The following is a 27,937-nucleotide window of genomic DNA, read 5'->3' on the forward strand; positions in this document are numbered from 1 at the left end:
GGGCGCCTACGGCCCTGAGGGGGGGACGGTCGCCCTAGGCATCCTCTCTTTTCGGCCCTGAGGTACCCGGCCTAGTGGCCCAGGACGTTCCCGTCGCATGGCGGAGTGCTGCGGACGATGCCCATGAAGTTCTTAGTCCTTCTAGTCGCGCTGTTGCTATGGCCTTCCTCCGTGCCGGCCAATCCGAGTGAGTGATCTACCTGCGGCGGCAGCGACCCAGGGAACAGTCCTGGGGGAAGTCCCAAGTTTCGGGGCCCGTCGGAGACCCGGTCCTGCACTCCTCCCACACCTCAGTGTCCCGGGTCCTGGGCCTTCGTTGCGGAGGTGTGTCCCTCTCTTACTTGCGCCTTCCCCCGCCGCGATCTGCACGCCGCCGCCAGCGAGGCAGATGGCGGGTCTTAGGCGTAACCCGGGAATGCCAGGCTGGGCACACCGGGCTCGCGGGTGTGACTTCCTCACCTCTGGTGGACACACTCCTTGACGTTAACCCCCACCCCTTTTGCCGGAGTCTGTGCATGTAGGATAAAGCAGGGGTCTGCAAACTGCGGCCCACGGGACAAGCCGACATTCTGGCTGTCCAAGAATGGTTTTTACGTTTTTAAAGGTGAAAATGAAATATAATCTCCCTGACATGTGGAAAACTATGAAATTCCGGTTGCATTGTTGATAAATAAAGTTTTATTGGAACACAGCCATGCTCGTTCCTTTATGAGTTGTCCATGGCTGGTTTACGGCATTTTAACAGCCTGGTTAAGTGGTTGCCACAGAGAGAGTTATGGGCTGTGAAGCCTAACATATTGACTGTCTGGCCCTTTACAGGAAGAGTTTGACTCCTGTGGTGAAACATGGAGAGCATGGGGATTGTGGTGCCTGTCTGGAACACTTGCCGATCCCCCAGTGTACTCCCACAGTGCATCCCACAGGATTCACAACCTTATTTAAACAGAATTGAAACTTACCACTTGTTCCTGTCCCTCCCCAATAGCTGAAAATCAAACCTGCTAAGACTACCACGTTAACATGTGGACACTTTGAGGTATTTAACTGGAATAGTCAATGTCTGATATTCCACGTAAGACTATGAGGCTTGTCCATCTAGTCTAACAAGTTCATTGTAACATTAGTGATGTTGGGGTTTGTTTAGCCAAATAAAGTTTAACAGGTAGGTGTGGGGAAAAAGTACCAAGAAGCATGCTGGTTATGAAGAGCTATATTTCAAAATTGTTAAAAGGTCTTCGTTAAAAATTAGATTTAAAAAATGAAAATACAGCACAACCTAAATCATGAGTGGTAGTGAGAAAAATTCTGGATAAAGTGTCCTAGATAACCAAAGTTAGCCCTGTAAATGCTGGCACTTATGATTGTTAGCTATTTTAAACAGAGATCTTTGTAAAATGTTTCTTCTTTGCCATAAGGAAACAGACATCCTGAAGATAATATCTTTTCTTGATTTCTAATGGTCATTATTACTAACATCAGTTATTTCGTTTCGGTAGCTATAGATCAGTAAGTCACAACTGACTGACATGCATGGAAGTTGAAGTGACATTAATACAATCATAGAGTACACTCTGGGATTGCTGGATCCTCTCTTAACTCAGTGCAAGCTCCTGCCTAACTGCATCATATTTGTGCCTATTCTCTTTATGCACTCTTCCCTAAGCTTTCTTAAGGCTTGTACGAAAAGAAAAAATTTTCTGGGAAAAGAGCTATTTTGTGTTAAATGTATAGATGACACAAGGCATAAGGAAAATATATACAGATCATAGAAGATATCTTGAAAATGTAATTTACTTTTCCGCAGCAGTGGATTAAGGGATATGTGGGGCAATGTTAACATGGCTACTTTCTCTCTCTCATTCTTTTCCTCTAAGTTATTTTAATTTTGTTTATTAATTTTTTTTGGAATAAGTACACCAAAAGAAACCAGGCTTATCCTTGTGTTTGATTTAAATCAGATTTGTATTTATTTTACATGGCCGGTATTCCAACATTTGTTGGTGAGAGAATCATATAAAAAATGCTGTCATGCCAAAGAAAAGGGACACAGGTTTTTATAATGAAAAGTGCAGCATTGACTTTTTTTTTCTAGAATACAAGACAGGGCGCCTGGGTGGCTCAGTTGTTAAGCATCTGCCTTTGGCTCAGATCATGATCCCAGTGTCCTCGGATCAAGCCCCACAACTGTCTCTCTGCTCGGTGGGAAGCCTGCTTCTGCCTTTCCCACTCTCCCTGCTTGTGGTACTCTCCCTCTCTCTCTCTGTTAAGTAAATAAATAAAATATTTAAAAAACAATAGAATACTAAGACAGTTTTGAGGTCATCTTATACGGACATCATGGGTATTGTATTAAGTAATTACATTTATTGAAAACCTCAGTATTTTAACTGTCCACACCTTTCTAATATGCCCAACCCAAGTTTAGCTAGTACCGGTTTAATCTAAGTTCAGTTTGACATGAATAAGGCTTGGGTGTACAGCAGTCTGCATTCCTGTACGTGCATAAACATCCTGACAGTGCAGGATAAACACCCTTTTACTATATACTTAAATTTATATACATTCAATTTTCTTCTATCTGATTTTTCCATAGTTTTAGTTTTAAGTATTTTCCAAATTTAAAAATCATACCTCTTTATTGTATTCATAGTATATAACTTGCTTTACTTTTTTTTTTTTAAGATTTTATTTATTTATTTGACACAGAGAGAAATCACAAGTAGGCAGAGAGGCAGGCAGAGAGAGAGGGGGAAGCAGGCTCCCTGCTAGCAGAGAGCCCGATGCAGGGTCAGGGGGCAATCCCTGGACCCTGAGACCACCACCTGAGCCGAAGGCAGAGGCTCAACGCACTGAGCCACCCAGGCGCCCCATAACTTGATTCACTTCTTAATGAGAATGCTTGTTGCTTTAAAAAAATTATAACTTCTAAAGTATCATTTATATAATAGTTATGTATCAAAATATTATTAAAATAAATTATATTATTTGCTTTTTATAATTTTAAGTCACGAAATATTCGTGAGCCTGAAGCTATAAACACAAGAATGTGAAATACTAGCTTTTGGGCTCATTTTTATATCTCATGGATAAATTGTTTTTTCCTGGCTATCTCTTTGGATCAGTCAGCAAAAGTAGAGTTAATGATCCAGGATTGTTTTAAGCTCGGGTAAGAAAACCTCTTAACTTGCTTCTCTAGGTTGGTGTTTAAAGAAGGCTCAATATGTGCCTTTTTGGCATATATCTTTGTCCTTAGGAAGATGTTTGTCCTCGTAGACCACAGAAGGCAAGGGAAATAGTAAAGCAGCAAACAGCAATAACTGTTGAAATATATTGGCAAGTACATTAAAAAGAAAAGCAGATTCCTTTTATCTCAAGTACATTCAAAAGATAAAATTCATTTCTGATGCTGCGTGTTTACAATGTTTCAAGGCCCAAGGCTATATAGGACTGGGAGGGTCTCTCAGACCTGTAGATGGAAGGCCATGACACACTTCATTAATGTTTTAGGTAATGAGGAGCATGTTACCTAATATGTGAATGTCCAGAGAGCTGCCTTTAGGGGTGTTGCAGTGGTTGCATTAGACTTTCCTTTAATGTTTTATCAGAAAAAAAAGCCATTTTTCTGTACTCTTGAGCTGCTTTTTGTGTTCTTTTGATAGGATCTCATGTGTTTTTAAAGACTTGTTCTCTGATATTAGCTGGTTGTCCCAAGACCACTTTGTATCTTCCCTACTCTGAATGGGTTCAGCCATCCTTCTGAAGAGACAGTAGAACATGGTATTAGAGACCAAAGTACCTGGGAGATGTATCAGACTTATATGCTCAGGTGATATTGTTATTTAGGTCATTTTATTGAGCAGAACTAGAAGAGATCTATTTCAAAGATGTGTTGTGAATTTGTTTTGGTTCCAATTCAATTTTAACATTACTCCTGGCATGACCCGGTTTTTAACTCTTTACTCGCACTGAATTTGTATCCCTTTTTAAAAATAAAATTTGGGATGCATGGTTGGCTAAGTTGGGGGAGCATGTGACTCTTGATCTGGGGGTTATGAGTTTGAGTCCCATGTTGGGTGTAGAGATTATTCAAAAACAAAATCTTAAATAAATAAAAATGTAACTTAATGAAGCTGTTTTGGTTATGTTTTGCAGCATACAGACCACCCCCCAGATTTATTATTTCTCATGGTCAATGGACTAACTGGGCTCAGCAGGGCAGTCTTGCCTCATATGGTGGATTTGAGGTCACTCATTCAGCTATATTCAGCTAGAAGCTCAAGTGGGATGAGAACATCCCACATGGCCTCTTATCTTACAGGGTCTTTCTCTGCATGACTTCTCATCTTTTAGTAGTCTTGCCCAAGTGTCTTTTTACCATGGCGCCTTGCTGCTTAGAGGGAGCTTTACAAGCCCTCAGTATGCAAGCTCTTATCAAGCCTATGCTGTGTCAGACCTTCTAATGTCTCCATAGGCCAAGACAATCACATTAGGCAAGCCCATATTCACTATGGGAATACACTAACCAAGAACATAAATACCAAAAAGTGCAAGGTCATAAACTTTTTTTTTCTTCGTCCCCCCTCCCCACTTTATTGAGCTATACTTGACAAAATGTAATATATTTAAAGTATACAATGTGATAATTTAGGGGCTTCTGGGTGGCTCAGTTGGTTAAGGGTCTGCCTTCAGATCAGATCATGGGTCCTGGGATCGAGCCCTTTATGGAGCTCCCTGCTCAGTGGAGAGCCTGCTTCTCCCTCTCCCTCTGCTGCTCCCCATGCTGTTTTCTCTTTCTGTCAAATAAATAAAAATCTTCAAAAATATATATACAGTGTGATGATTTGATGTATGTCTACATTGTGAAAGGATTCCCACCACTGAATTAATTAGTCTGTCATTTCACATAATTACCTTTTGGGTGTATGATCAACAGTAGTCACCATGTTATACATTGGATCCTCAGGCCTTATGCATCCTATAACTGAAAATTTGTACCCTTTTACCAGACTCTTTCTATTTCTTCCACCCCCAACCCTAAAGTTATATTTCTTTATCTGGAACACTTAATTAATATGAACAAAATTACTTGTTTTGTCTGTCAGCAAAAATTTAAATTAACAAATTATAGGGAAACTGCTAGATGAATAACAAGATAAAATGTTTCCCTTTGTGTCCATTCTTTGAGTGTACCCCACTAATGAGGCACAGTTATTAGAACTTTAAGTTGCAAGTACCTCATCTTATTTATGTTCATTTTAATTTGAACATGTTGGTGTGTTAGCTGGCAGTTCTTACATAATGACAGATTTCAGGCATTCTTATCTGTATCACTTCTGTAGACTAAGGGATGTCTATTTGTGCTCCCCCTTAATGACATGGGTGGAAAATACAAGGAATTTGTTCTCCAAATTAAGGACATTCAGCCAGAGTCTGGTCCACCTATACATATGCTTGGATGTATGTTAAGCTTTATGTATATGAGTTTTTTATCAATAAAGCCATTCTGTTTTTTCATTCTTGTGATAATAAAAATCCTAGTTATATTCGGATCTTTAAAAAAAATGGAGCATCTATGGTTCTTGGTTAAATTTTGAGTGGAATCGCCAGATGCCATAGCAAGCTTATAGGCCAAGGGCAAAGTAAAAACACATTTCTTAAAGCACAGAGACCAGAGGCATTCGGTTGAGCTTTAACTTCTTTGTCTTCATGTGAAAGTTAAAAAGTTTATCTTTTCCTCCTTACTGAGCTACCAACTTTCCTCCAATGATATGGAATATTTTACTACTACCTTTAACTTACCACACATTTGAAAATTAACAGTATTATTGGGCTTTAAAGTCTTTGTTTTTTAAAACATAAGTTGTATTTTAAGCACATGATCAGATAGCACCCATCTTACATTGAGAGATGCAGATTTTTTTTAGAATTTCCTCCAATTTATGCTGTTTTTGAGTGTATATCCTTGAATAGCCTACATATTACATTATGTATACATAAGTTATTACAATCTATTGGTATCAGTATTTTACCAGTTTGAATGAAATATAGAAACCTTACCTTTCTTTATGTCCTTTACCCTCTCCCATTCACATTATGATTGCCTTAAGTATTTCCTTTACATACATTGAGAACCCCATCAGAGTATTATAAATTTTGCTTTAACTGTCAAACATAATTTGAAAAACTCAAGAGAAGGAAAGTCTGTTGCATTTATCCATACTTTTGCATTTCCTTTTATTCGTTCTTCCTTCCCAGTGTTCCAGCATTCCTTCTTGTATCAGTTTCTTTTTGTTTAATGAAAGCCATTTAGCCATTATAGGGTAGGTCTTTTGGCAACAACTTCCCTTAATTTCCCTTCATCTGAGAGGTGTTGATCATTCTTATATTCCTGAGGGATACTTTCCCTTGATAGAGAATTCTAGGTTGACAGTCTTTTTTTTTTTTTTAAGCACTTAACAAATATGCCATTTTTCTTCTGACCTCCATGGTTTCACCTGAGAATTCAAATTGTCATTCAAATTTTTTTCCACTATAGATAAGGTGTTATTTCTCTCTTCATTCAAGATTTTTTTCTTTGTCTTTAGTTTTCAGAAGTTTGACAGTATGTCTTGGCATGGATTTCTTTTGGTTTATTCTGTTTGAGTTTCACTTAGCTTTTTGAATCTGTAAATTCATGATTTTTGCCAAACTTGGGATTTTCTTCAGCCATTATTATGTCTTTGAGTACTTTTCTAGACTCACCTTCTTTCTTCTTTCCTTCCAAGACATGGATGACATGAATGTTAGGTCTTTTTGTTATAGTCTCACACATCCCCAAGGCTCTGTTCATTTCTTTTTCAGTCTATTTTGTTTTTCACATTGAGCATTTGCCATTGTTCTGTCTTCCATTTCACAGATTCTTACCTTTGTCCCCGCCATTCTGCTGTTGAGCCCATCCATTAAGTTTTTTTTCATTTCAGTCTTTGTGTTTCTCAGTTCTAAAATTTCAGTTTGGTTTTTCTTTATATATTCTTTCTTTTTTCTCTATTTTTCTTTATATATTCTATTTCTTTGCTGAGATTTTCTATTTCTTTGCTGAGAATTTCTGTTTTTCTTTTTCTTTTAGATTTATTTATTTATTTTAGAGAAAGAGAGAGAGAGAGTGTGTGTGTGTGTGTGTGTGTGTGTGTGTGTGAGCCAGGGGGAGGGGCAGAGGGAAAGGGAGAGAGAGGGAGAGAAGCAGACTCCCTGCTGAGCAGAGGGCAGAAGGCAGGACTTGATCCCATGACCCTGAGATCATGACCTAAGCTGAAATCAAGAGTTGGAAAGGGGCCTACTGAGCCACCCAGGCATCCCAAGACTTTCTATTTTTCATTTGTGTCAGGAATGTCCATAATTACTTGTTGAAGCATTTTTATGATGCTGCTTTTAAACCCCTGTCAGATGGGGGCCCCTGGGTGGCTCAGTGGGTTAAAGCCTCTGCTTTCGGCTCAGTTCATGATCCCAGGGTGCTGGGATCGAGCCCCGCATCTGGCTCTCTGCTCAGCGGGGAGCCTGCTTCCCTTCCTCTCTCTCTGGCTACCTCTCTGCCTACCTGTGATCTCTGTCTGTCAAATAAATAAATAAATAAACCCCTGTCAGATGATAGTAGCATCTGTGTCATCTTTGTGTTGGTGTCTCTTGACTGTTTTTTCTCATTCAAATGGAATTTTCTTGGTTCATGTTGTGACCAGTGGCTTTTGATTAAAACCTGGACATTTTGGGTATTATGTGGTAAGACTCTGGATCTTACTGAAATCTATTACGGATTTAAATAGGCCTCTGAGCCTTTAACATTTCTTGAGTGGTGGAAGACACCTGTTGTCTTGTTACCACAGATCCCAGCTCCTCATACAGCCTTCTCTACTGGAAGAGAATGTATTAATTCATACTTGGTAGCAACATTTCTACGGGATAAGGGCAGAGAGGTTGAAGTATGTTGCTGCAGTCTGATGAGGGTAAAAGTTTGGGCTCTATACTCAGCGTTTGCTAGTGGCTATAGGGCTACAAAGTTTTCTGTGGTGTTTGACCAGAATAGAGTGGTTATTGCCTAAAAGTTTTCTTTCTTTCTAGGCTACCCTTTTTCTTGTCCTTTGGCTATAGAAAGCTATATTTTCTTGGAGACTTCTTTGGCTATGTCCATTGGTGCATTGGTGTTTCTGGGTTGCTGGCTTCTCCAGTCTGGGGTATGTGTGGCAAAAAGAAAACCCAGGGAACTCTCTGCTATCATTCCTTGGATCTTGAAGTTCCTCATTGGTATGTCTTTTCTCTGCCTTTCAAAATGCACGTTTTGAATCTGACTAGTGATTCATAATACTCCACCTAAATAACTTACAGAGATTGTAAATAAATTCAATATTTCTGAGAGTTTGTTTGAAGTTCTTTAAGTTTTCAATTTTATAGGCAATTAACCAGTGTACATTACTTTCCTAGCAACACTCCTTTTAATTTACAAGCAGTTTGATGCCAAACCTTAATGTTTTTCTTATAAGTCTTTAGCTAAATATGTTATTAGTTTAAATGTTAGCTTATAGGGCCATAATTAAAAATGGCAGGAAATATAACCAAGTTAATGCCAAAATAAAATACAATTCATATTAAATATTGTCAGAGAATTATAACACTTAAAAAACTCTACATAGGATATTTTAGTTGAAAAATTCTAGTCATTATGATCTTATAATGTGTAGGTTTCATAATAACTAATTTTTAAGACACCAGATACTTGGTCTATAGCACATTTCAAGTGAAATTGCATATTCACATTGTAATTATTATATGTTTTTCACTATATTTCTCAAAAAGTTAGATACATTAGCTTAAGTGCAAAAATCTAAATTCTGCATAGATTTGGATATGCCCTGTTTATTTTCTGGTTTTGTGTTCTGTAATAACAACATGATCACCATGCAAATGAAACACGTAATGCTTTGTTAAAAAGTAAAGTTTTTTATAAGACCCAAATTTTACCAATATTCTTCTGGAATTTTAAATTGTAGCAGTAAGTAAGAAACTCCCTGAGGAAATATTAAAATTACCTAGTTTTATTGTAGACCTGTATTTTATTATTCTTTAAGGTAAAAATATTTCATATAAAAGTTCCCAAATTTGAATGACATATAAATTTTTAAAAAATTATATTTACCCTCCTTTTTTTTTTTTTTTTACCAAAGAAGGGGTGGAAGCAGTTTAGTTTTCCTTTTTAATTCAGCTTAGAAACTATTGCTTCTTTGCCCAAGATTTAAGGTGACATGTTTTTCTTTCTTAAAGCTTTAATTTCAAAGAAACTAGGTATGCTACTGTATAAGATTTTTAATATTAGCATTTTATTACTATCATTTCATTTTATTGTAATTTTTGGCATGCTGTTACTTCTTAGGAGCATAGAGTCTTTTTTCTTTGTGGTTTTTTTTTTTTTTCCATTTTTGAGTGAAAGGTTTTTCTGGAAAAAAAAATTGTTAGTTAAAACAGTTAATGCAGGGACGCCTGGGTGGCTCAGTGGGTTAAAGCCTCTGCCTTTGACTCAGGTCATGACCCAGGGTCCTGGGATGGAGCCCGCACTGGGCTCTCTGCTCAGAGGGAAACCTGCTTCTCTTCCTCTCTCTCTGCCTACTTGTGATCTCTGTCTGTCAAGTAAATAAATAAAATCTTAAAAAAAAACAACCAGTTAATGCATAATACCATTTTAACTTTACCAATTAGGAAATTTCTCCAGAAACAAATAAAAGTGTAGCTTTTTGGATTTTTACAAAAAAACACATCTATGTATAGCCACTCCTTTAAATAGACATTGTAGAAGAAATTATTTGGTTTGTTACACCTGTTACCAATTGAAGTTTCAGGTATGCTATTAGACATTTTAACTGATGCTTGATCGTATATTTTTAAGAACTTGAGACTTCCAAACATCATTTTAAAAACTTAATTAATGGGCACCTGGGTGACTAAGTCAGGTCAGCTGTGCCTTCAGCTCAGGTCATGATCCTGGGGTCCTGGGATCCAACCCCACCTGGGACTCCCTGCTCGGGAGGATTCTGCTTCTCCCTTTCACTCTCCCTCTGTGCTCTCTCTCTTTCTCTCTAAAATAAGTAAATAAATAAATCTTTAAAAATACAATAAAATAAATCTCAATTAGTATGCAGTATATCTGCATAGGTAATAGAGCACAAGGTTTTCTTTGGATGGTTTGTTATACAGTTTCATTAAAAAAGAAAATAAGCCATGTAATTTACACATGTTAAAACCATTATTTGTTCTTTAAAATGACTGACTAGAGCTAAAATTCACATTTTTTAATTTTTAAAACTTTGTAATATCTCTGGCTAAAGAAATCATAGTTTCTCTGCTGAGACAGGAGACTTAAACCACTCCTAACTCTTTGGGAGAAGAAAAAATCTTAAGAGCTGTACCATTATATCTATAATCTTAAATTTAAGAGATATTATATTAATTTTGTCTTAGTTCAAAGTAATAAAATTTATGGCATAACGAAACTGGGAACTATAGCTTAGTTTATAGAATGTCTTCAATTAGTTCTACTAACTGAATGAAAATAACATCTATTGATAAAATCAAATTTTTGTAAACTGTTCTTTAAAAATGATTTTTTGAGACTATGGACTCTGAAAAACAACCTGAGGGTTTTGAAGGGTCAGGGGTGGGAGGTTGGGGCAACCTGAGGGTTTTGAAGGGTCAGGGGTGGGAGGTTGGGGGAACAGGTGGTGGGTAATGGGGAGGGCACGTTTTGCATGGAGCACTGGGTGTTGTGCAAAAAGAGTGAATACTGTTACGCTGAAAAAATAAATAAAATGGAAAAAAAAATAAAATGCTAGGTGTTTGAATTCCTACACCTAGGAGATATACCGGGTTAAAAAAAAATGATTTTTTGTTTTATATTTATGTTAATGTCCATAACTATAATGCAGAACAGAGTGATAAGCATGATATTTTAAATATATACATACAATGAAGTACACAAATCAGAGGCTTAATGAATTTTTATGGTTAATGCCCCTGTGAAACCAATGCCTGAACCAAGTGACAAAATATTACCAGCCTAGACTAGTTTGTAAGTATTATGTTTTAATGCATGCAACTATTTAAAATCTTGCACAGAGGGGCACCTGGGTGGCTCAGTTGGTTAAGCGACAGACTCTTGATTTTGGCTTAGGTCATGATCTCAAGGTTATGAGATTGAGCCCCATGTCAGGCTGAGCCCGGAGTCTGCTTGAGATTCCTCTCCTTCTGTCCCACCCACCACTCACTTATGCTTATTTGCTTCTCTCTTTCTCAAATAAATAAAATGTTTAAAAAAATAAAAAGTAGATAAAATATTGCATAAAATTTAGGTGACTGGAATTTCCTAAGTTTCTTGAAAATTCAACTAAGGAGCAGGAGAAAATATTTTCAGTCATATAGATGACAAAAGACTGGTCTCCAGAATATATAAAGAATACTTAAAACTCAATAATAAAGATAACCCAATTAAAAAATAGGAAAAGTTTCAGAATACTGATTTCTCCAAAGAAGATATACAGATGGCCAACAGGCCTGTGAAAAGATGTTCAGTATCATTGACTATTAAAGAAATACAAGTTGAAACTACAATGAGTTATGACGACACCAACAAGGATGGCTATGATCAAAAGTACAGATAATAAGTGTTGGGATGATATGGAGAAATTGGAACCCTCAAATATTGATGGGAATGCAGTTGCTTTGGCAGTTCCTCGAAGGTTAAACATAATATTACCAAATGACCTAGTAATTTTACTCCTGGATACTTGTTCAAGAGAAATGAAAGCATATATCCACACCAAAACTTGTACATGAACATAGCAGCATTACCCATTATCACTAAAAAGTAGAAACAAGCCAAATGTGTAGCAACTGATGAATTCATAAACAAAATGTGGTATATCCATACAATGGACTATTATTTGGCCACAAAAAGGAATGAGATACTGACATGTGCTACAATATGGATGAGTCTTAAAAACATTATGCTAAATGAAAAAAGACAGTCACAAAAGAATACATATTATATGATTCCATTTATATAAAACATCAAGAATAAAATCCATAGAGACAGAAAGTAGTTTAGTGTTTGCCTAGGGCTGAGGGAATTGGGGAACGGGTTTATTTTGGAGATGATGAAACTGTTTTAAACTTAGATCATGGTGATGGTTGCACAACTGTGAATATACTAAATACCATTTACTACCATTTACAATATACTAAATACCAAACTGTATACATTAAAATATGTAAAAGATAAGTTATGAAGGTATTTTAATCCCAATAACCCTTAGGGATTTTAATTCCTTTTTTTTTTAAGATTTTATTTATTTATTTATTTGACAGACAGAGATCACAAGTAGGCAGAGAGGCAGGCAGAGAGAGAGGCAGAAGCAGGCTCCCTGCTGAGCAGAGAGCCTGATGCGGGGCTCAATCTCAGGACGCTGGGATTATGACCTGAGCCGAAGGCAGAGGCTTAACCCACTGAGCCACCCAGCCGCCCCTAGGGATTTTAATTCTTAAGATTATAATTTATTGATCTAAATTTATATTAGGCTATTTAGTAAGGGCCAGTTAGAAGAAGTGCAGAGTCTTTCTGAAAATTGGAGCTATTTAACTACAATAATTATGTTGTTGTTGATAAACTTCAGACTTAGAAATTAAAAAAAAAAAACACATGAAAACTGCCTCCTTAGCCTAAAATAAGAGAACTTTTGTCTTAATGCCCAGATTTTCTCCCTAATAATTATTGGACTATTATTTAAGAAATAAAACCAAACCAAAAAACAAAAAACTTAACAAAACCAAAACAAAAGACAGTTTTTAGACCAGCAGATTTATTTTAAACATAACATGACATTTAGTTTTCCTCTACAGCATTCTTACAGAATTTTATAGAAAACTTTTTTACCTGTGATTATTTCCTTAAGATAAATTAGTGGAGGTACAATTAATTTACATACCTGCCAGACTTTGGTTCACTCATTCAGTCATTCAGTTAACAAATGCTTTTTGACTGTCTGCTATGTTCTAGGCATTGAGTAGAACAGAGGATATAGAGAACAAAGCAGACATGGTCACAGCTTTCAAAGAGATTACAATATGTAGTTGTTAAAAAACATTAAACAAATATATATAGTTAAGATTATCTTAAATTCTATAAAGAAAAGATAAGTGTGCTACTGAGAAACTAATGTAAAGAATGTGAGGATCATAAAGGAAGAAAATTTACCTTTTTTTTTTTTTTTTAAAGTAGGCTCCATACGCAGCACAGAGTTCAACGTGGGGCTTGAATTTATGACCCTGAGATTGAGACCTGAGCTGAGATCAAGAGTCAGATGTTTAATAGACTGAGGTGCCCCAGGAAGTTACTTTCCTTTTACCAAGGAAGTAATTATATACATGCCAATCCTAGGTTTTATTGTTTTAATTTTTTTTTTACCTACTTGGCTAGCAAAGATTGTTTTTAACTCGCATTTCTTTTATGAACAGTGAACTTTAGCAACTTTTCATATTAAGTGGATTTTTTATTTCTTGTACTCTATTCCATCTTTAATTGGCCATTTCATGAGAAGGAAATGTATGTTTTGAAAGTATTGTGTATTGATTGAAGTTTTGTATTGCATTGCTCATTTTAAATCAGATTTTATTATTTTCCTCAAAATTAACTCAAAACTTACTTTTTGCTTCTGTGTGAAGTAAATGTATTCTTTTATATGTCATTGACTGTCAGTTCCTACCCATACTTTGTAGTAACAAAAACATATCAAATTTGGATTAGTTTTAGACATTTTTCCAAAGAAGATGTACAGATGGCCAACAGACACATGAAAAGATGCTCATCATCACTAATCATCAAAAGAATGCAAATCAAAAGTACAGTGAGCTATCACTTCACACCTGTCAGAATGGCTAAAATCAACATAAGAAATAACAGGTGTTGCGAGGATGTGAAGAAAGGAGAATCCTCTTGCACTGTTGCTGAGATTGCAAACTGGTGCAGCCATTGTGAAAAACAGTATGGAGGAGGTTCCTGCAAAAGTTAAAACTAGAGCTACCCTACGATTCAGCAATTGCACTACTAGGTATTTACCCAAAGAATACAAAAATACTAATTCAAAGGGTACGCGCACCTTAATGTTTATAGCAGCATTATCTACAATAGCCAAATTATGGAAACAGCCCAACTGTCCATCTACTGATGAATCGATAAAGAAGATGTGATATATGTCCACAGTTGAATATTATTCAGCTGTGAAAAAGAATGAAATCTTACCATTTGCAGTGACATGGATGGAGCTAGCGTATTATGCTCAATGAAATAAATCAATTCTGAGAAAGACAAATACCATATGATATTATTTATATGTGGAATTTCAGAAACAAAACAAACAAGCAAAGGGAAAAAAGAGAGAGGCAAACTAAGAAACAGATTCTTAACTCTAGAGAACAAACTGATGGTTACCAGAGGGGAGGTGGCTGGGGGAATGGGTGAAATAGGTGATGGGGATTAAGGAGGGCACTTGTCATCATGAGCACTGGGTATTGTATGGAGTGTTGAATCACTATATTATATACCTGAAACTAATGTGACACTATGTTAATTAACTGGAATTTAAATAAAAATTCAAAAAATAAAAAGAGTAAAAATGGTTTTTGGATTGTTTTAAAAAATATTTCTAAATACATCTTAATATATGAAAGGGATATATTTTTGCCCAGTTGACAGTGGAGCAAAGTTTTGTGTATTTTACTTATGGATTGATTGATTGATTATATTTTAGTATTTATATGTATTTCAAAAGAGAGTCTTATTTCTCCAGGAAAATTTTATTATCATACTTCTGTTTTACCAGCATCCTTGTGGCATCTTTTTATGACAACATTGTATAGTTGTTATGTGTACCTGCTTGGAAATAAAGCAGCCTCTTCTGAATGCCATTATTACCACCTACAAATCAAATATAATCTTAGGCAAATCACTTATCATTTCTAAGTGTCATTATTTTCCTCTCTATAAAAACACTCCTCACATTCAAAGCCCTTAGTATAGTATTTGGCACATAGCAATTGCTCAGTCTGTTGAGCTATTATGGTCTTTTCAATCACTGTCTTCCAATTTTCCCCTTCAGATTTCATGCCACTTTTGTCCCTACAGTTGTTTTCCCATAGTTCCCATAATTCCAATTAGTGGAATTGAGAATTTTTTTTTTTTACTATCCTATCATTCCTGTCATGTAACTAATTCTCCCTATACTATTTCAAGAAGAGAAATGCAGACAGTCTCAAGCACAGCTATGACATCTGTATCTGTGATTCCTGTTAAACCTTAAGCCTGCTTAGGAAGGAGCCATCCTGCTTACTAGAGGCACTGGAAAACAGCATTATGGTTTCTAAAGGTGGAAGAGATTCTTACCTTATCCACATTCTGACACATTGCTATGTTTGGTTGGATCACTAACTGGTAAAGAAGATAGAGGGGGATATTATAAAGCACACCCATGTAAACTACACGTATCCAATGTGTAAAAAACTCAACTTAGAGCAGAATAGTCTGGTCTTTGTAGGAATTTGAATTTTGTTTTGTTCATCTTTCTAAGAACTTCTAAAGAATGGGGAAAGCAGGTTTTCATAGTGGCCAGGGCCATTTGTCAGGATATTTGAGGCTTAACTATATTTTATCACCTTGCCTACAAACATTTGTATAAAGATCAAATTGATTTGCAAGAACAGTTGTGATTAGTGGAATTGAGAAGTCAATATGAAGTATGTGGATGTTTCAGAGGTACAAAAGTAGGAGGTGGGAAGTATGTGGGGGAGAGGATAGATTTAACAATAAAACAATATGGAAACAAAGGGTTCATGAAGAAGAGAAGAAAAGCAAGATAGAACATAGGGTGTTGTTTTGCTCAGCAGCCATGAACAGGTTTTTTAATGTTGCCTAAGTAACAGTGTAAAGGGATAATGAGTACTTTAATTTTTTTTAGGAATCAGCTAGCAGTAAGGATCTCCTTTTCCTGTCCTTTTACAATCTAATTCACCTAATAGTAACCTGGGTGTCCTGTTTACTACTTTGAGAAGGGAGAAGTTAAATGATTAAAAATGGAATGTTTAGGGCGCCTGGGTGACTCAGTCAGTTAAGCATCTGCCTTCGGCTCAGGTCATGATCACAGGGTCCTGGGACTGAGTCCCACATAGGGCTTTCTGCTCGGAGGAGAGTCTGCTTTTCCCTCTAACCCTCCCCCCTGCTCTTGCTCTCCCTCTCTCTCTCTCACATTAAAAGAATCTTAAAAAAAAAAAAAAAAGAAGAATAAAAATGGAATGTTCAGCAGCCTACAATTTAATGGCAACGTCTTTTTAAAAGCATTTAATTAAGACTTTGTTGGCTGCACATTTGATTTGCATGTGAATAATAGCCCAGAATTGAAATTTTTACAGAACATATATAAAAAAATTTATAATGGAGGAACTTAAATATATACACAAGTAGAAAGAATGGTATAATAAACCTCCATATATCTATAACCAGCTTCAACTACTAACCCATAATTAATTTTGTTTGATATGTCTACCCACATTCCTTTCCCCCTCATCTTTCTGGTCCTTCTCCCCAACTTCTCAGGCTTGAATTTTTTAGAAGCAAATTCGATACATCATATAATTTTATCAGTAAATATTTTAATATGAAGCACTAAAATATAAATAAACACAATAGTAATGTGAACTTCACACCTAAAAGGAATTCCTTAGTATTATCAAATATCTGGCCAATGTTCAAACTTCTCTGACTCTATTTTTTCTAGTTTGTTCGATTGAATTGGGATTCGGAAAAGATTCATACATGTAATTCATTGATATATCTTTTAATTCCACTTTAATGTATTCCTCTTCCATCTCTATTTTTGTCTTTGCAATGTAATTGTTGAAACTGGATCATACGTTCTATAGTTTCCCATAGTTTAGATTTTGCTGATTATATCCTAGTTTATATCTTCCTTTGTTGTCCCATGTATTTTCAGCATATTGTTAGATCTTGAGAGACCTGTTAGATACAGGTTTTGACCACCTTTTCAAGACTGCTTTATAGGTGGTATTACATTCCTTCACCAGGAAATTCATAATGTCTGATTGTGTATCTTTTTGTGATACAAGTAATCATTGATATTGATAATCATTGCAAAATGTCATAATTATAAGTGGCTTCTTCATTTGTTAGCTAAATACGTTTGTAAATTGAACTTCACTCACAGCTATTTTTCCATATGCAATGGGTCTGTTTCTGTATTTTCTGTTCTGTTCCATTCATCTGTACATTCATGTACAATGCTATATGATTTTTATAATAGAGATTTTATAATATATTTCAATATCTATTGGGGCTGGCCTCTACTTTTCTGGCTATTCTTACTCATTTTTCCTTCCAGACGAACTTTATAATCCATTTTTCTAACCCCAGAAAACAAGTAACGGTATTTCGTTAGGGGCATATTAAATGTGTACATTAACAGAGCATCTTTATGATATTGAATCTTCTTGTCTAGGAACATGGTATATCGGGGTGCCTTTGTGGCTCAGTCAGTTGAGCATCTGTCTTTGGCTCAGGTCATGATCCCAGGGTCCTGGGACTGAGTCCCACATCAGGCTCCCTGCTCAGCAGGGAGTCTGCTTCTCTCTCTCTGTCCCTCTGCCTCTCCCCACTGCTTATGCTCTCTCTCTCAAATAAATAAAATCTTAAAAAAAAGAAGTCTTAAAAAAAAGAACATGGTATACCTTTCCATTTGCTGAAGTTTACATTATGTTTTTTGGAAGGTTTTGTTACATTCCTATATCAGTTTTCTGTGGCTGCTATAACAAATTACTATAAACTTGGTATCTAAAAATAACAGAGATTTATTCTCTCACAGTTTTAGAGGCCCTAAGTCTAAAATCAGTTTCACTGAGCCAAAATCAAGGTGTAAGGCAGAGCTGCGTTCCCTCTACAAGCTCTAAAAAACAATATTTTATTTTTTTAAAGATTTTATTTATTTATTTGACAAACAGAGATCAGAAGTAGGCAGAGAGGGAGGCAGAAGAGAGAGGGGGAAAGCAGGCTCCCCATGGAGCAGAGAGCCCAATGTGGGGCTCGATCCCAGACTCTGGGATCATGACCTCGGCTGAAGGCAGAGGCTTTAACCCACTGAGCCAACCAGGTGCCCCTAAGAGAAAGTGTTTTAATCGGCTCTTCTAGCTTCTGGTAACTGCCAGCATTCCAAGTCTTTGGACCACTTCATTCTAATCTCTGCCTCTTCCATATTACATCCTCCTCTTCTATGTATCAAATCTCTGTTTGTCTCTCTTATAAAAAACATTTGTGATTGGATTTAGAGCCTACCCAGATAATCTAGGATAATCCCCTGTCAAGATCCTTAATTTAATCACATCTGCAAAGACCTTTTTTTTTTGTTAGGTAATATTTACAGTTTCCAGGGAGGATTTAGCCTAATATAATTACTCCTATAGATTTTGGATGTGTCTTTTTAAATTTATGATTAGATATTTTCTTTCATTATTTGTTATCAAAATAGCATCTTCTTTCTCACCTTTTAACTGGTTTACATTGGTATAGTGATTTCTGCATGTTGATTTCATAACTTGCTTCTTTTCTAAATTATCTTACTCCTTGCAGTATCTTTTCAAAGGAATTCTTTTGTGTTGTCTAGACGTCTAATTATATCAACTACATATAAACATAGTTTAATCTTTTTCTTCCCAATTCTCATGCTTCCAGTTACTTTCCATTGTCTAAGTACATTGACTAGTATCTCCAACATGATGCTAAATAGTAATGGAGATATTAGTATCCTGATCTTATTTCTGTCTTTGGCAGAAAACTTATAGTGTTTTTTGGGGAGCCTGGGTGGCTCAGTGGGTTAAAGCCTCTGCCTTCAGCTCAGGTCATGATCCCAGGGTTCTGGGATCAAGCCCCGCATCGGGCTCTCTGCTCTGCGGGGAGCCTGCTTCCTCCTCTCTCTCTGCCTGCCTCTCTGCCTACTTGTGATTTCTCTCTGTCAAATAAATAAAAAAAAAAAAAAAAAAAAAACTTATAGTGTTTTTTAAGATAGGATCCAAGGCATAATTTTAATTTTTTTTAGGGATTTAACTTTATATTTTAAGATGAGAAATGTCATCAATTATCTTTATAGAGCTTTTATTTATTTTTCTTTGTAGGGCTTTTATTTACTTTTTTAAAAGATTTATTTATTTGACAGAGATCACAAGTAGGCAGAGAGGCAGGCCCGGGTTGGGGAGCAGGCCCCCTGCCGGGCAGAGAGCCCCTGGTGGGCTGGATCCCAGGACCCTGAGACCATGACTGGACCGGAAGGCAGAGACTTTAGAGGCTTTAACCCATTGAGCCACCCAGGGGCCTATTTATAGGGCTTTTAAAGCATTTTTCAAGTATCTAATTTATTTGGTTCTATGAAATAAAAGGACAAATACAGTATCTTAATTATATAGTTAAGTAAATGTTGAGAAAAATTAAGTAATTGCCTAAGGTCATTATGGTTGGAAAGTGGTACAAGCAGGACCAGAGTAAAAAAAAAAAAAAAAAAAAAAAAAAATTCACTGCTCTAGGCTGCATACTCATTTTACTTAATATTTTCCTCTAGGAAAACTGTGAATTTGGGACAATGTGTTACATGCCTATGATAATACATAAATAAGTTATTTTCCTTTTTAAAATGTGAGTTTTTAATTGTTTACTATATTGAGTGATTGGGTATGTGTGCTTGTGTGTTTTTAGGGAGTAAAATATTATATATAGATAAGTGTAAAGTCTCCTTTAATGACCTGACTTCAGTCCCATTTCCTTTCCTCAGGGGCAGCCTAGTATAAACTGACAGTTGTTGTTGTTTTTTTTTCTTTTTTTGTAATGCAAGTGCCAGACTTAAGCTTTGATTGTAGAGGCGTCGATTTCAAGAGTCAATCCATTTCAAAGATTGCTATCTTAAATATGCACATTACCAGTCAGAAGCCTAGATAAGGAGCCAGGCCACCTCCCTCTACTGAGGCTCCTTTGTTTTGGAGATCTTAATTGATTTTGAGAACTTTTGGGCCAGTTGTTTTTCCTCTTTCTGAGCTTCAAATTCATGCTCTTATGTTTTAAATTCATTAATGAGTGAACCCTAGAGCCCGGACATTTGACCCCAATATAAGGAGAACCCCTGGCCCATTTGCACTCTAAGCACCACCCCCCACCAACTACCTTCTCTTTGGCACTGTCCCTAGCTCCCTCGCTTTCCTGGGCTCCCGCTCACTCTCTGTTTTTCCTCTCTCCATCCCCTTCCACCTCCCGCTGTGTGACCCCAAGTGTGCTATGTAATTTCCAGTTCTAAACCTTTTATTTTGTCAAAGTTTCCTGATGGTTGTTGCTGAAGGATGTCTTGCAATCATATTAAGAACCACAAGGGTCACAAGTCCAGTCATCTAACACTGATTTGGAAAGGGGAAATGTCAATGGGTAGCTCACCAGGGCCCAGGTGAGCACTACCAGGCATTTCTAGTCTGCAGCCTTACTATGGATAGGCTGAGACTGGCACAAAACAGGCAATGACCCGCAAGAGTTAGGTATGTTAGCTTGCTAGTCCATTTTTTATAAAATCCACAATTCACAGACAAAATGCATGATACGGGGTCAGCGATTTTAAGAAAATTATCAGAGAGATAATATCAAAATCTACCTCCATTTTTTCATCTATCATTGTCATATGGATCTTGAAGTAAGCAAAGCTTTTCAAAACATTACATAAAATGCAGAATCTGTTTTTTAGAATCTAGATCTCCAGACAAGTCTTGTATTGATGCATCCGTGATCAAAGGAGCAAGACTGATACAAAGCGAAGGTCAAGCAAAGCTTTATTTCACGCCAAGCATCGAGAATCAAACCGACCATTCAGGGCCGCCTCTTACAGAGAGGGTGACCCCTCCCAGCCTCAAAGACTAACTTTTATAGAGCAAAGGCCATGTGGTTGAGCCTGGCCCCACACAGGTGGCCAATGAGATTGCAACACACAGAGAAAGCTGCACAGTCATGCTAGGTCACACATGGGTGGCCAATTGAATTACAATTCACCCCATAGTAGCTATTTGAACTAGCCTATCACCTTGGTCAGAATTGGCACCCAAAAGGCGGGACCCACACTCCTTGGTAGCTAGGGAGACAGTATGCACGCTCCACTGATTGGATGTCTCCACCCAGCCCAACTCACCCCTGCATCCGGGCTCTGTTATTGCCACCTGACCTGACCCGCCATTGTATTTGGGCTCTGTTACCTGGGACTGGTAGACCATATTTTACTAGTTTCCCGGACTTGCTTTTAAGTAAGTTCCCCTGGGGGGGGTGGGGGGGGCAGGGTCAGTTTAAGTTTTACTGCATAAACAACGAAATGGCTGTTCAACCAAGATGGAGCCGCTCTGGCTAAATAGGCCCTTACAGTATCTTTACCCGATCACTTTGCCTTACTAAACTCTTCTCATTAAGAAATTTTTTTAAAATTTAGGGGAGTCTGTGTGGCTCAGTTATTAAGTGCCTGCCTTTGACTCAGGTCATGATCCCAGGGTCCTGGGATGAGCCCTGCATCAGGCTCCCTGCTCAGCGAGAGGCCTCTTTCTCCCTCTCCCACTCTCCCTGCTTGTATTCCCTCTCTGCTCTCTCTCTCTCTGTCAAATAAATAAAATCTTAAAAAAAAAAAGAATTTTTTAAAATTTAGAAATATACTTTCAGTTTTGATTAAATCTCCATCTGGTCTTTCTAAGTTGTAAGAGGAATTAAGGAAGAGAGGAAAAACATGTAAACATAAAGTTTTTGTTTGTTTGTTTGTTTGTTTTTTACCGTTTTGTGCTTGTGAAAGTGCTGAATAGAAGTACCTGCTGAACGGAAAGTTTGGTATTTCATTTGGCCTGCAGAGGGAGGATTTAGGTAGGAGTTATGCACTAGAGTTTGGTAAAAAGTGACTTACTCTCTTGAATTAAGTCAATTTATATCCTTGATAGTGGGAAAATCATTTCAAAATGACATGTAGTACAAAATTCCAGCACTTAATATCAAAAACCATCTTAGGAGTAGGGGAGTTGAGGAGAATTTGAGAATATCTTATCCAATAATTTTTTGTTTTGTTTTCTATGTTGGAAATGAGAGGCTTCACCAACCACTCAGATGCTGCAAAATACCATTATAAATAGAACTGCCATTTTGTTTTGAGAGTGAAATGTTGATGGTTTAGACCAGGAGCTGGCAAACTTTTTCTGTAAAGGACCAGATAGTGTTTTCAGCTTTGTACCCCATGTGATCTCTGTTGTAACTACTCAATTCTATTATTGCAACCAAAAGTAGCCATAGATAATATATAAGCAAATGGGCAAGACTGGCTGGGTTCCAGTAAAACTTTATGTACAAAGATGGATATTAATGTAGGAAACAAAGGCAAAAGAAAAAAATAAATTTCCTCACAACATACAGCCAATTGACAAGTCCTTGATATGGACAGAGTGACCTTCCTCTAGGAACTCAAGTTACCTTGATGTTGACACTTTCTCTAAGGGCAAAAGGCAATCTTCACTTAACATTATTCCAATTACCAGGATCCTGTAATGCTTCTTTAATATATGAAAATCCCTTTGGAAATTTCCTTTTTCTCTTACCTCCAGGATATATGTTAGCAGTCATCCTTCAAGCAGATGGCCCCCAGATACACATCTGAAGAGTTTCATGACTAAGGTTTTACTAGACAGTAATAAATGACCTTTGCCTAACAATAGTTAGCCCCTCAAGGTCCTGGAAACTTTGCTTCCAGATTCTTTAGAGACTTACACTATCCTTAACTCCTTCCCAACTTGAAAATATATAATAGGCCACCCCCCACAGTCCCAGTGCAACCCTTTCTGCCCATGGGTGCTGTCTCCTTGCTTTAATAATATCACCCTTTTGCACCAAAGAATGTTTCAAGACTTCTTTCTTGACTGTTTGCTCTAAACCTTAACATTTCCACATCAGAAATGATCCACAGGTGTAGTTAGATCTTTGCTGGGTTGAAGGCAGTGGTATACTGGTAAACGTTCAACAACTGGCTCTTTGGAGAGACTGGTAAGCTGAGATTTACAGCATTTGCCCATCACAGTTGATTTCAGACTATGTATTTGGTGTTACTAAACAGGGACATAGAAAGAAATACAGAGTGGTACACCATTATATAGCATTTCTACCATACAGCTACCCTAGATGTAAATAACCTCAAGACCATAGATAATAGTAAAATGACATAAAATAATAAGAAGTGATAAATTTTGAATACTTACCTTTATTTTGAATATAATTTATTTAATTGCAAATTAAAATAATTTTTAATAATGTCTGTGTTTAACGTTTGGTTCACAGCATTCCTAAAGATTGAATAATTGATTCTGGTGAGGCAGTAGGAACCAATTCCAGCACGCTGCTGTGGGGGACAAAATGATCAGGATTTTGGTTTAATGAGCTAACTACTGAATCATATGGGAGAGTAAAAGCAAAAAAATATAAAGAATTGTGTTGATATGCAACCTTTGTACCAATCTTATTCATGTGTTTTGTGAAGAATCTGAAAATATATATATGTTTTGTTTAGTGAAAATCAACTAAGTCAAAGGTGCTTTATTTCTTGGTTCTTTCAACTTTTAAGTGATAACATCTGAAGTAAATTTAGGTCAGTAGATTCTGTCGATATGTCATATACAATGTTAAGTGTTACTTACTGGTTGATTTTTTTTTTCCTTTAAGGCATAACCGTGACGCCTGACGAAGAACAAAACTTAAATCATTATGTAGAAGTTTTACAGAACCTAATACTAAGTGTTCCTACTAGGGAGCCAGGTCGTGAGAAAAAATCAAAGTCTCCAAATAATGTTCATTCTATAGGACCGAAGGTATCAAGATTAAAGGAGATAATCACACATGGAGACGTTTCAACTGAAAATGATGTTTTAATCAATCCTCTTGGTGAAGAAACCACAGCTTCCCCTACTGAAGGCTTCACACTGGAAGTACAGAAGAAAAAAACTACTGAAAGCACAGCATTCTGGTCGATTAAACCAAATAATGTTTCTATTGTTTTACACACAGATGAACCATATGTTGTAAAAGAGCCAGAGCCAGAACCAGAATTATCACAAACAAGGCCATGGCTAAACTTTACTGAGACATCCCCAAGCCCAGAGGTCACCTCAGGCCAACCGTCTATCACTTCTTTAAGTGGAAGCACTGACATGAATACTGTCACAGAGCTAGAAGATGTTCCTCAGCTCTCAGGCGAATATGAAATGGGAACACCCGATACAGTAACATTTGAAAAACACCCACAGATTCTGAATAATGAAGACATTTTGAAAAAAATTTCAGATATTCATTCACAGGTACAACGAGTACCTCTTGCTGAGAGCCTCAAGCCAGAATACAGAGAGGACATTCGAGCCTCTAGAGAGCACCTAAAACGGAGCCTTGCTTTAGCAGAAGCAGCAGAACATAAACTACAAAAGATGTATAAATCCCAGCTATTACCACTAGGACGAAGCAGTAGTGGAATTGATGACATTGAAACTGTTATTAACACGCTGTACAATTCCAGATCTAAATTAGCTGAATATTTAGATATTAGATATGTTCCACCAGAGATGAGACAAAAAGCTACTACAGTATTCAATACATTGAAAAAAATATTATGTGTAAGTCAACAAGAAACTCAAAATCTTATTAGGAAGTTATTAAACAATAATATAAAAATTTTAAACCTACTTGATGTTCCATGACAAAGTTGATTTAAGCAAACTGTGCATTCATTTCATTAGAGAAATAAACATATTAGTGATTCACAAGTTGTATGAAAATATTTTCTATTCAGTGTGCTAACATCTTTACATGTCATGTTATAAAAAACTTTCATATGCACGAAAGCCTAATAATATAAAATAAAATTTTGGTTCAGGAGTTTGTAGTTTTTTTCTCATTAATTAAAAGTTATGAAGATCTAACCCTTAAAATGTTTAAGCTTTGATTTTACTTGAATAGATTAGTTAAATTCACCCATTTTATAAAAGTTAAGAGACTGGTGTGCAATCTGTATGTAGCCTGTTTTAAATAATTGAATATAAATGTAAAATTTTAGTATATGTGGTCTTTATTACTCTTTCAGAGAATCTGAGTTTTCTGCCTGAATAGCAAAGTTGGAACTTGAATCAGCTGTTTTATTGAATATCTGTCTGCCTCCTTTGAAAGGTGGATGGTATATGGAGATATGTCTCTGTTTCTTTGTTTTTAAATACTTTTGGAGTATCAGTGAGGACTGTAACTTGGATTTGTAATGTAGTCATTCTCACCTAATTCCTATTCTTGTCTATTTCTATACATATACTTTGAAGCTTTGCAAATCTTTTGTTAGGAATATGACTAACACGATTAAGGTCAACTGTGTAATATTGTGCTTATGGTGCATGTAATTCTCTTTCATGATTTGACCAGTATTGTGTTTAAATTTGTTCATTCATTCATTCAGCAAACCTAGTTTAGTAGAGATTTATTGACCTTTTATACTATGTGCAGAAAAAATGCTAGGCTTTGGGGATATAGTAAGACCTGTTCCTTCTCTCTATGAGATTGTATTACAGGAGGAAAGACAGACATTAAATAAATAACTTTGCTAATTTTTAAATTTCAGTTGTGACAAGTTGTTATGAAGCTGTGAGAAGCTTGACCTCACCTAGATGGAAAATAATGGGAAAGGTGTTATAATGGGAAAGAAGGCACCATTTCTGGTGGTATCTGAAGGATCAGGGTGCATGTAGAAGAAGGGGGCATTCCCAGCAGAGGGAACAGCAAGTGTGATGCTCTGAGTTGGGAATGAGTATGGCAAGTTAAGAAGTAGCTGGAGTGTAGAAACGTAAGGCAGAACATCTCAAGATGGAGCTGGTGAGGAACCCAGCGTTGGAATAGATCCTGTGAAGCCTTAAAATCTATATATATCGACGATGCTAGCTGTTATCCTATGATCGGTGAGAAGCCGTTTGTGGATTTTAAGCAAAATATGGGAATGATCAAATTGGTGTTTTTAAAAAAAACACTTTGGCTACAGTTTTGGAGGCAGAGAAAAGTAAAAGCGTACTAGGCAAAGGCCAAATTTCGCTTGGACTAGTTCGAAAGAAGTGTTAGTTTGAGGTAGAATCAACATATTTGGTGATTGCTTGGACATGGAGACTGAGAGAGTAGCAGGGATCGAAGATAATTCCTCCACAATTAGATATCATAAAAAGACCACATAGGTTTTGTTTCACGATAGCACTCTTTACTGTTTCCTGTGGGTTGTTTTTGGGGTTTTTTTTTTTCATTTTTTGTGTGTGTTGCTTATTTTTTAAATCAATTTTACTATGAAAAAGTAAACAGATTAATGTAATAGATCTATGTACATAATGTCCAGTTTCAACAATGATCTACTAATGACCTGTCTTGTTTCACCTAAACTCTCATCCTTTCCCCTCTTCCCAATTTTATGTTGAATTAAATCCCAGATACTTTTTCATTTCATTTGTAAAGATTACAGTGTGAAGCTCTTTAAGTTTTTTTTTAAAAACAACCCCAATATCACCACACATACAAATTTAATTCTTCTTTGTCATTAAATGTCCAGTCATTATTCAAATTTCCAGCTGTCTAATATTGAGTATGTATGAAGCAAAGATCCAAATAAAATTCACACATTGAGATTTATTGATTTAACACATAAGTCTTTTAATCCAAAGAGTTTCTTCCACCTTTTTTTCCCCCTTGAAGTTTATTTACCCCCCAAAATTGGTCATTTGACCTATAGTTTGACACCTATGGATTTTGCTGATTGTATCTCCATAATGCCTTTTAGTATGGTTTCCTGTCCTCCATATTGTCTGTAAATTGATAGTTGGATCTGGAGAGGCTTTATCAGACTCAGGTTTATCTCACTTTTTTGGTCAAGATAGTGTCGATCATCTGGTTGTGTTTATTTTTGTATTTATAGAGCAACCTTTGATGTTCATTACCTAGATAGATTATTGATCAGGTGTTGAAAAATGGACATATCATTCCTTTTTTTTTTTTAAGATTTTATTTATTTATTTGACAGAGAGATCACAAGTAGGCAGAGAGGCAGGCAGAGAGAGAGAGAGAGAGAGTGAAGCGGGCTCGCCACTGAGCAGAGAGCCTGATGCGGGGCTCAATCCCAGGACCCTGGGATCATGACCTGAGCCGAAGGCAGAGGTTTCAACCCACTAAGCTACCCAGGCGCCCCATATCATTCCTTTCTTATTAGCTGGAATGCTTATAATGAGAAACTTCCTCTCCCTATCAATTCCCTAGGGGTCCAGTGTGTCTTGGAAAGACATAAAATCTTTCTCTTTTTAAAAAATTTTCAAAATAATTAGTTTGATTAGCCAACATTACAGTATCATACACAATTGCTTCACTGCCCTAAAAATCCCCCATGCTTCACCTGTTCATCTCTCCCTCTTCCTCCCCCTATCCCTCTAATCCCTGGCAAAACTGATGTTTTTTGCTGTCTCTATACTGTTGCATTTTCTAGAATGTATGTATTTAGAATCATATAGACTATAGCCTTTTAAGATTGGCTTCACTTAATATGTGTTTAAGATCCCTCCATATCTTTTTGTGCCTTGACAGCTCATTTCTTTTAGCGCTAAGGAATATTCCATTGTATGGATATACTATAGTTCATACATTCACCTGTTGAAGGACATCGTGGTTACTCCCAAGTTTTGGCAATTATGAATGAAACTGCTTCAAACATCTGTGTGCAGGTTTTTGAGTAGAAATAAATTTCAATTATACCAGTTTTTTTCACACCTTTGAACA

The 27,937-nt window shown here is 36.6% G+C and overlaps 1 protein-coding gene across 1 annotated transcript; it reads left to right on the forward strand.

Annotated features, from left to right (window-relative positions):
- SPESP1 (sperm equatorial segment protein 1) lies at nt 1-26,795 on the forward strand. The gene is made up of 2 exons (XM_046007299.1): nt 1-187; nt 23,828-26,795. The coding sequence occupies exons 1-2, from the start codon at nt 118-120 to the stop codon at nt 24,850-24,852; spliced, it is 1,095 nt and encodes a 364-aa protein (XP_045863255.1). The 5' UTR covers nt 1-117; the 3' UTR covers nt 24,853-26,795.
- The last annotated feature ends 1,142 nt before the right edge of the window (nt 26,796-27,937 follow it).

This window comes from Meles meles, chromosome 6 (assembly GCF_922984935.1).
Source record: "Meles meles chromosome 6, mMelMel3.1 paternal haplotype, whole genome shotgun sequence".
In the NCBI taxonomy this organism is placed as follows: Eukaryota; Metazoa; Chordata; class Mammalia; order Carnivora; family Mustelidae; genus Meles; species Meles meles.